This window comes from Thamnophis sirtalis, unplaced genomic scaffold, assembly GCF_051295495.1.
Source record: "Thamnophis sirtalis isolate CommonGarterSnake01/CBP01778 unplaced genomic scaffold, rThaSir2_p1.2 scaffold_14, whole genome shotgun sequence".
NCBI lineage: Eukaryota > Metazoa > Chordata > Lepidosauria > Squamata > Natricidae > Thamnophis > Thamnophis sirtalis.
The window spans coordinates 42,707,664-42,717,631 of record NW_028261394.1 but is presented as its reverse complement, the minus strand read 5'-3'; the positions used below and the strand labels follow the sequence as shown (position 1 = coordinate 42,717,631).

The 9,968-nt window shown below is 40.5% G+C and overlaps 1 protein-coding gene across 2 annotated transcripts in view; it reads right to left on the bottom strand.

The window, feature by feature from the left end:
- Positions 1–3,697: 3,697 nt before the first annotated feature.
- CNEP1R1 (CTD nuclear envelope phosphatase 1 regulatory subunit 1) overlaps positions 3,698–9,968 on the bottom strand; it is a 9,501-nt gene continuing 3,230 nt past the window's right edge. The window contains exons 3-6 of one of the 2 annotated variants that reach the window (XM_087728760.1): positions 9,716–9,789; positions 8,627–8,736; positions 7,004–7,058; positions 3,698–5,646 (exon numbers count right to left, since the gene is read on the bottom strand). In XM_087728760.1, coding sequence (XP_087584886.1) covers positions 5,605–5,646; positions 7,004–7,058; positions 8,627–8,736; positions 9,716–9,789 — 281 coding nt within the window. In that variant the 3' untranslated portion in view covers positions 3,698–5,604. The remainder of the gene's footprint in view (positions 5,647–7,003; positions 7,059–8,626; positions 8,737–9,715; positions 9,790–9,968) is intronic. The other variant, XM_087728759.1, reaches the window with a different exon arrangement.

Sequence of the window (9,968 nt, the reverse complement as noted above, 5' to 3'; positions counted from 1 at the left end):
GTGGGCAGCTGGGGCGCAGGCGCCGCTCTCCGCCCCGGATGCAAGGCGGAGAAGGGGCTTGGGGAGGAGGGGAGCGGGGGACGGAAGCGGCCGCCGGGGTCGCTGGGTGGATGAGTCGGGGTCTCCGCGGATGTCTTTCCCAGGCCGCCTCTGCATTGCATTCGCCTCCCTACCCGGGGCGGAGAGGCGATCGGGTTGCCGCAGGGCGCTCAACTCGCCCTTACGCGCGATCCAATGAATGGAATACAAGAACAGCATAAGAAGGGGAGGGGATGGAAGGGAGGAGAGAGAGGGACAGGGCAGGAATAAGGATAGAAGAAAAGAGGAGAGGAGAAGAGAATAAGAGGATAGAGAAGAGAACAGAGAAATGAATAGAATAGAGAATAGAATAGAATAATAGAATAGAGGAAATGAATAGAATAGAATAATAGAAAAATGAATAGAATAGAATAGAAGAGAGAATAGAAGAGGGAAACAAATAGAATAGAATAATAGAATAGAGGAAATGAATAGAATAATAGAAAAATGAATAGAATAGAATAATAGAACAGAGAAACAAATAGAATAGAATAATAGAATAGAGAAATGAATAGAATGGAATAGAGAAATGAAAAGAATAGAATAATAGAAGAGAGAATAGAAGAGAGAAACAAATAGAATAGAATAATAGAATAGAGAAATGAATAGAGAATAGAATAATAGAAGAGAGGAAATGAATAGAATAGAGAATAGAATAGAGAAATGAAAAGAAAAGAATAGAATAATAGACTAGAGAAATGAATAGAATAGAATAATAGAATAGAGAAATGAATAGAATAGAGAATAGAATAGAGAAATACAATAGAATAGAATAATAGAAAAATGAATAGAAGAGAGAATAGAAGAGAGAAACAAATAGAAAAGAAGAATAGAATAGAGAAATGAATAGAATAGAAGAATAGAGAAATAAATAGAATAGCAATAGCAGTAGACTAGAATAATTGAATTGAATGAGCTGGAAGGGACATTGGAGGTCTTCCAGTCCAGCCCCCTGCTCAGGATCCTATACCATTTCAGACGACTTGAGACTATCCAGTCTCTTCTTTAAAACCTCCAGAGATGGGAGTGCCCACGATTTCTGGTGGCAAACTGTTCCGTTGGTTAATTGTCCTCACTGTTAGGAAGTTTCTCCTTAATTCCAAGTTGCTTCTCTCCTTGATAAGTTTCCATCCATTGTTTCTTGACCTGCCCTCTGGTGCTTTGGAGAGTAATTGGAGATTCAGTTGAGTTGGATTGAGAAAGATTTCCCTTCGTTGCCAGACCCCTATAAAATACTTAGAAAAAGGGCATGCTCAGGAGCTTGATTTATTTAGTGGGATTTTTTTTTTTTTAAAAAAATTAAAGTTAACAGTATATTCCAGTTGTTGACAATTTATAATACAAATTATAAATCCTGCTTAGATTTTTTTTTCTTCTACTCACAGGTTAGCTGTAATCAAAGCCTCCTCTGGTTTGAGCTGGGTTTTAAATGCAGTTTTCTCCCTGAGTTAATGGCAAGAGGGCAGCTTTCTTAAGATCGTCAAGTCTGCTACGAACATTTTTTAAAGAATCATTCTACATTTGACTCGGCCTCCCATCCTCCCGAGGTGGGTAAAATGAGGACCCAGGTTGTTGGGGGCAATAGGCTGACTCTGTAAACTGCTTAGAGAGGGCTGTAAGGCGCTGTGAAGCGGTATATAAGTCTAAGTGCTATCACTATTGCAGGCTAACTCTGCCTACCGCCAGCAATTCGAATCTCACCAGGCTCAAGGTTGACTCAGCCTTCCATCCTTCCGAGGTGAGTAAAATGAGGACCCAAATTGTTGGGGCAATAGGCTGACTCCGTAAACCGCTTAGAGACGGCTATAAAGCACTATAAAGCGGTATATACTGTAAGACTAAATGCAATTGCTATTGCTATTTGGTAGAAATCCCACCAAATTCTTCGGCCTAATAGGAAAGGCCTTCTTTCTAACCTCCTATATTTTGAAATCTCCACATTTCAACCATCTTTTTCTGAAACCATGAAAAATTAAAAAGCTGCCTAAATTCAACCGTATCTTAAAATACGTAGGCTAAAGTGCCCAGAATCAGATATACATTTCTATTGTATAGTATTTAACCCTTGGATAATAAATGCAAGTTAATCTTGCCTAAAACGATAAAGCAATGTCTTTCATACCAGATTGCGGGGAGCAGTCCATCGATACAAAGGATGAGAGAGTAGATGAAACATGTCTCCATTACTGAGATGGGTTGCCACCAAATTTTCCTCCAAGTTATCCAGGGTCTCATCTTGATCGAGTTTTATCTCCCGTATAATCCATATAGTTATTGAAATCCTCCTTGTCAGTAGGTTACCTTATCTCAGTTCAGAGCACGAAGCTGCACTGGGATCTAAAGTAATCTCTTTAATGGAAAGGAACTTTTTTTCGCTTAGGTTAAAGACAGGTCCAGACTAGTCCGTGAGATCGGTGGGCGGGGAGGACGGATGGAGGGATCACTTCCGCTGCTGAAGTTTTACTGGAAGTTTAACAGCCGGATATACGTCCAATACGTATTATTTTAGTACCACTAGATTGCTAACTTTCATTCTTTCCCAACAAATTTTGTCTTAGGTTGATAAGCTGTAACCATCCCTTAAATTTTAAGAGAGAGCTCCCAAGTGCAGAAATTATGTATGTATGTATGTATGTATGTATGTATGTATGTATGTACGTACGTACGTACCTACCTACCTACCTACCTACCTACCTACCTACCTAGCTAGCTAGCTAGCTAGCTAGCTATCGTGTCACAACCTCTATCTATCTATCTATCTATCTATCTATCTATCTATCTATCTATCTATCTATCATCTATCTATCTATCTATCTATCATATATATATGTGTGTATGTGTATATATGTGTGTGTATGTGTATATAAATTTCTGTTGCTAAGTGAGACACTTGCTTAGTAAGTTTCGGCCCACTTTTAAGGCCATTCTCGCCATAGTTGTTAAGTGAATCACTGTAGTTGTTAAGTGAGTTAACATGGTTGTTAAGTGAATTTGGATTCTGCATTGACTTTGCTTATCACAAGGTTGGAAAATGTGATCCTGTGACCCTGCAACCGTCATAAATATGAGTCAGTTGTCAGGATTCTGATGTAGCCACAAGGATGCTGCAATGGTCGTAAGTGTGAAAAACGGTCATCACTTTTTTCATTGCCATCGTAACTTTGAACGGTTACACTAAATGAATGGTGGTAAATCAAGGATTACCTACACAATGCTTTTATCAACTAAGAGATTATTTTTAAAAAAATGGAATGGGGCCGTAATAGATAATCATGTCTATAATTAAATCTTAAGGGAAGAGATTATTCTTTGGTGACAAAGACCACCAATTTTATGAAATGCACATGGTTGGGTAAGGTGCTACCATGTTATTCCTGACTATAAGTCATTCTACAACAAATAGGAAAATGTATAAATCAATATACTCTACTTTTAAGATTTCTTGCTATAAATTCACGCAGTGTGACTATTTGTAGGACTGGTATGGACCCCCAACCATTGGTTGGTTTCAAACATTTTTTATTGCAGAAAACAACGGTATTTTGCAATTTTTCTCCCAATAGAATTTTCAGAAGTTAGTGATTTCAGAGGTTTTACTTCCAACAAACACACTCTCGCATTTTTTTTAAAGATCAAGCAATAAAATATTTATTTAAAAAGCAATTCCTACAAAAATGTACAGCTGCTTAAAAACCACGGTGATGTAAGGAACAGAGAAGACATTTGAAGAGCAAAAGAAGGGGGAAAAAATCAGACTTTGAGGTGCATTATTACTAAACCCAAAAGATTTCTTCTCCTCTAAATTCTTGCACAGTAAGGATCCTTTTGGTCTCAGCTGCGCCTTAAAAGAGCAATGCACTTATTAAAATAGCTTTTAAAAAAAGGCTCAAGGATTTTAAAATTATATTCCTGAATCAGTATTTTAAAAGTCACACTGTGGGTAACAGCCACTTTTTATTATTATATTATTATTATTATTTTAACACTTCCATGTAACAAGGGTAATTAAAATCATTTGTTAAAAAAAGGAGTTTTTTAAAGAAATTTCCCTTATGGAGAAACAACAGAGTCACTAAGCAATCTAGAATCTGATTTCATGGGTACAAAACCTTTTTCTTAAGCAGGTATTTTTGGTGAAAAATACAATCAAAGAGACCACGTCCAATATCAGAGTGAAAGCTTCACGTCTCCAGTACTTCTGCTAAATTAAACTATCATCAACACAGAGAACTACGGTTTGAGAGCATCCTGTATGGCTTCCATGATGCTGTTCCCACTTCTAGCGTGGCGTTACATTTGCAGTCATTGCTAGTTCTGCAAATGGCTACTGCAAACACATAAAAACCTAGCTAGCCATCAAGCTGAGTTTGGAAGTTGCAGGTGTCCAATACAAGGCTACAAACCTACTTCCCCAAATTCTTCAAATCTGTTAAGTCAGTTGAGGGCATCTTGCATGCCCCCGAGGCTAAAACAAAACCCGAAACAGCAGCAAAATGGTTTGGTTAACATTTCTGGCACTTCTTTTCGTCAAGTAATATGAAGAACATTTGCATCCCATCCAGCAATACTATTAATTTCACGCCGGATCTCTCCCGGCAGCAATTTCAAATCCAATACATTGTTGTTGTTTTTTTAATGCAGAGGAGGGGAGGGGAGGACAACTCGGGAGAGGAAGAGCGAAAAACAGCCAGCTGTGGAGAACAGAGCAGAATCGAAGGTTGCACAAAGCGAAAAACTAGGGACTAAAAAAAATTAGCTCCGCACCAAGTGTTTGTGGGCGATGCGCCATCGTTTTCCCTCTGCTTTTTCCAACGTGCGCGGGCCAAACGTTTTATAATTATTAGCAAGAAAATGCAAAATGTGACTCGGGAGGCTCGCTCTCCCATGTTCTGGGTCCAAACGAGCCAAAAAGGAAACTAACTTTTACACCCGCAGAGTTGTGGGAAGCAGCTAACTCAAAATCGCAACTTGGACGATACTCTGAAACGTTAGCTGCTGGTAAGTTCCAGTCGACGGAGGTTGCTGCCGTCAGATAAAAGGACCCAACTGCAGTGAAACATTAAGGCAGCATGTCAACCCACTCATTCATCGAACAAACCACAGATGACCTCTGGATGTGACCTATCCACAAATTGGGACGGCAGACGAGGGAGAGGGTAGAGAGCTCACAATCCACAAACACACACACACACACACACTGGTTAAAAAAAAATACGCCGTGGCGAATGGCAGTACAAACACTGTCGCCGTTTTCTATTTACAATGACTCGCGTGTTGTAAATGGAGACGGGTCTCTGGAGGAGGTGCCTGGGCGCCACCTCGCCATTCGAGATGAGGAAACCGTAATACTGTCCTAGGAGGAAAAAATCGATAACACAAAGAGTTCGGGTAGAAAAGATGTTTCTCGCCCGCCTTCCAGCGAAGGTCGAAGACGAAGCCCGTTTCTCCGTCCCCTTTGGCCTTGTCGTAGCGAAGAAACAAAGTGGCGTGTGTAATCCCACGATCCCTTTACGCAAAGGCCGTGGGTTATTGGACGTGGAGACGAGGTTTCAAGATTAATTTTCCAGTCTGTGCGGGTGGAGGGGGGAAAAAACAACAACAACCAGCCTTAAATGGCAAGATAAAACCCGGCAGAGATTCTACTACCTGAGATTTCTCAGGGAACAATAACTGAATGGAAAAATGCTGATGACCTTCTACTGCTGCACCATAGGGAGTATTTTAACTTACCGTATATACTCAAGTATAAGCCGAGTTTTTCAGCCCACTTTTTGGGCTCGAGTCAGTGAAAAATTTGCCCAAAATGGAGGAGAAAAAGGGGTGGGGCCATGCCGCTGGGTGACGCTCGTGAATGGCCCGGCGCCCCTGTGACTTTCCCCTCCCTCTGTGTCAGTTTGCCACGCAGCGCGCACCGCACCATCCCCCCTCCTCACGTTCTAATGTAATGCAGGGCTGCCTTACGATTCCCCTTCCTCCCCCTCCTGCCGCTCTGCAACGATGTCCCACCTCCTCCTTGTTATGGCAAGCAGCCACATAGCGATGTCCCACCTCCTCTGGTACAGTGATCCAATGATAGGAATCACTGTGCCGTGTGTCATAGGAGGCGGGACATCGCTCCCGCGGCTGCACGGGACATCATCATCACAGCGGGACATCAGCATCATGAGGTGAGTGAAGTATTTCATTGAATACACCGCTAGTTTACTGTTTTTCTTTGAAATAAATATTCAAAAACATTATTGGTATCTATTTTTATTTTTGAAATTTACCGGTAGCTGCTGCATTTCCCACCCTAGGCTTATACTCGAGTCAATAACTTTTCCAGTTTTTTTTTTTGTGGTAAAATTAGGTGCCTCGGCTTATATTCGGGTCGGCCTATACTCGAGTATATGCGGTACTGCAGCTGTGTATGGTTTGCCAATTGCACAGGGGCAGATAGGACAGCATTCCAGAGAGTTAAAGTCATTGCCCAGGGGATCATTGGCTGCCCTCTCCCCTCTTTCAAAGAGCTTTAGAGCTCCGGATGCCTTAAGAAAGTTCAGAACATCCTTAAAGATCCATCTCATCCTGGGCACCCCCCCTTTTTTTTTTAACTATTACCATCTGGCAGACGGTACAGGATAATAAAAACAAGGACAAATAGGCTGAAAAACAGCTTCCAAAGCAGTAACAATTGAATTCCACTACATAGTGCAATATTAACATAATATCAGGATTTTTAAATTCAATTGTATAGAATGCGAAGGATGTGTGCTTTTGTTTTATTTTTTAGGTATAATGTACACTGAACATGGCGTTTAATTTTGTCGTACGATGTGCAATGACAATAAAATAAAATAAACCGGCAACTCCCTCCCGCCAGAAGTTTCGTTTCAGGTGTCAAAACTCAACGTAGTTATCCAAGGGGAAAAAAAGAGTCACTTACATCATCACATGACATGTTGTATTCTGCCAAAACAGTTCGACATCGAGCGGCTATGCTGAAGAGGGGGTCAAAGAAACATACTTTCTCCATAGTCAATGGTCCTGCTTTCCTAATCCATTTAGCACACTGATTAAAAAGATACATTTCTGAATGTCTCACCAAATTTTTAATTTCCTGCTAACTGCTTGATAATTATTTAAAAAATGCTTATCAGCGACAAATTATTTTATATATATATGTGTGTATGTGTGTTGCATTTGTGCTGATAAATAAATAAAGGGAGACTAGTATAGATCTATTTCAAGCTATTTAGCTCTCATCAGCTAGCCTTATTTATCAGCTTATTTATCAGCACAAATGCAACACAAATGTAACAAAGGCAACAGTAAAAATAATGGCTTTCTGTCTGGATGGTCTCTTGTGATGAGCCGATAGACAGAGAAAGGAAGCAGTATGCCTCCTCCCATATTTGGGCATACCAGGGGTTGTGACTCACTCTCTCTCTCTCTCTCTCTCTCTCTCTCTCTCTCTCTCTCTCTCTCTCTCTCTCTCTCTCTCTCTCTCTCTCTCTCTCCCTCCCTCCCTCCCTCCCTCCCTCCCTCCCTCCCTCTCTCTCTCTCTAGATATAGATAGATAGATAGATATAGATATAGATATATATGTGTGTGTGCGTGCGCGCGCGTGTGCATACATACATATATATTACACACACATAGTTTTTTCTTTGTCAAAACACCTGGTATGCCCGCATTCTTTGATAAAGAAAAAACACTTAATCATTCCCCTGGCTCAGCTGATAAAGGGAGGAGAGCTTGTGGCTTAGAGGTTAATACAATTGCCTAATATGTAAACAGCCCAAGTTCGAATCCCAGCAAGGGTATGGCTAGCTGATGAGAGCTAAATAGATTGAAATAGATCTATACTAGTCTCCATTTATTTATCAGCAAAAATGCAACTCTATCTATCTATCTATCTGTCTGTCTAACGTATATAGTTGTATTTTTGCTGTACACACAGACACACACATCAAATGAGATTCTGCTGCCTTTCTATATCCAGAAATGGCACAAAGCTATAATTCTCCTTTTCTGTGGCTTTTTAAGAGGGAAAAGCTTTAATCTGGGGCAAAACCTACACTAGAGTTAAGAGCTTCTTACGCTTAAATTACTCTCCTGTAAAAATGACTAAACAGCCTACAGGTAGTCCTTAACTTACAAGCACAATTGGGCCCAACATTTCTGCTGATAAGTGAGATGTTTGTTAAGTGAACTTTGCCCCATTTTACGGCCTTTCTTGCCTCAGCTGTTAAGGGGATCACCGCAGTTGATAAGCTAGTAACCCAGTTGATAAGTGAATCTGGCTCCCCCTTTGAACGCAAAAGGGGATCACATGATCTTGAGATACAGCAACGGTCATAAATATGAGTCAGTTAATTTTGATCGCATGATCACGGGGAATGCTGCAGAGGTCATAACTGTGAAACACGGTCAGAGATCAGTTTTTTCAGTGCCTTTGTAACTTCGGTTATTAAACAAACTGTTGTAAGTCGAGACATATTAAATAGTCATGTATTGCACATACATTCGCACCTGGTACCTGCATAAAACCCTTGGAAAAGGATACATTGAGGGCGCCACTACTCTTTTATGTATCCCAGCAAAAAATAATCCAATTAATGTAATACAGCTAATGGTGAAGAATGGATGATTCCATAGAGACGTGAAAAAAGACACCTAGGAGAGAATCAAACAACTTATTTTTATTTTAAAAAACACTCTTACGCTGGATGAGTCAACACAAAACTTAAAAAACGGAACCCACAAAAACTGTTCAAGAAGTGAAAATCTGTACTGTACTTTCGATTTCCTTCCTAGCAAAAAGCAATAAGCCTAATTTCTAATTTTTCTCTGCAACTCTGCTGATTTTTTTTTTCCTTTTGAAGGTAGACAGATTCTAGTTGTTCACTTCTGAAATCTAATCTAAAAGACCCCAAAATTGTGATATAATCACAAATGGACCAACTCCCCTACGTTGTTCTAGACGTGCTTCTAGAATGTGCGGGATTGAGATTCTATTTGGAGGGTTCCACCACAAAACCGCGTTCGACTAAAGGGCGCTCGACAAAACTGCGTAGCTGACGTCATCACAGCGCGACAACAGCGCGGAGAAAAAAGCACGCTGTAAACGCTAAACCTAAAATTAACCCCTAAACCTAAACCTAACCCCCCTAAACCTAATCCTAAACCTAACCCTAAACCTAACCCTTAACCTAACGCTAAACCTAATCCTAACCCTTAACCTAACCCTAAACCTAACCCTAACCCTTAACCTAAACCTAACCCTTAACCTAACCCTAAACCTAACCCTAAACCTAACCCTAAACCTAACCCTAAACCTAACCCTTACCTTAACTTGAATCGGCTTGCTTTCAAAGCGCTATTTAAAGCGCCCTTCTTTCTCCGCGCTCGCTGTTGTCGCCCTGTTGATGACATCAGCGACGCGGTTTAATCGGGCGCGCTTTAGTCGAGCGTGGTTTTGTCGTGCCACGATTTGGAGAAATGAAAGTGCTACATTGACGGTAATGACATGTCTTGGATATTGTTAGAGGAGAAACAGCGATTTTCCAGACACATCCTACAATACTTGCTAAAGTATCCTAAATATTTTCTATGAGGGCAAATTTAAAAAAAAATATGCTAGAACTTCACCCACCTTCTGCGTTTCGGGATCTATTAACCAGTTCCAAGCACCAGTGGCTGTACAGACTGATACCACTATAAGAATTACTGGAAAAGAATCGAAAGGACAAAAAATGATGTTGTTACATTGAATACATTGGGAACAAACTCTTAACAATTTGACTTAACAATCAAAAGAGACCCTGCCAATCACGGTCTTAAATTGTGAAGGTTGTAAATAGAATAGAACCGAATTCTTTGTTGGCCAATTGTGATTGGACACACAA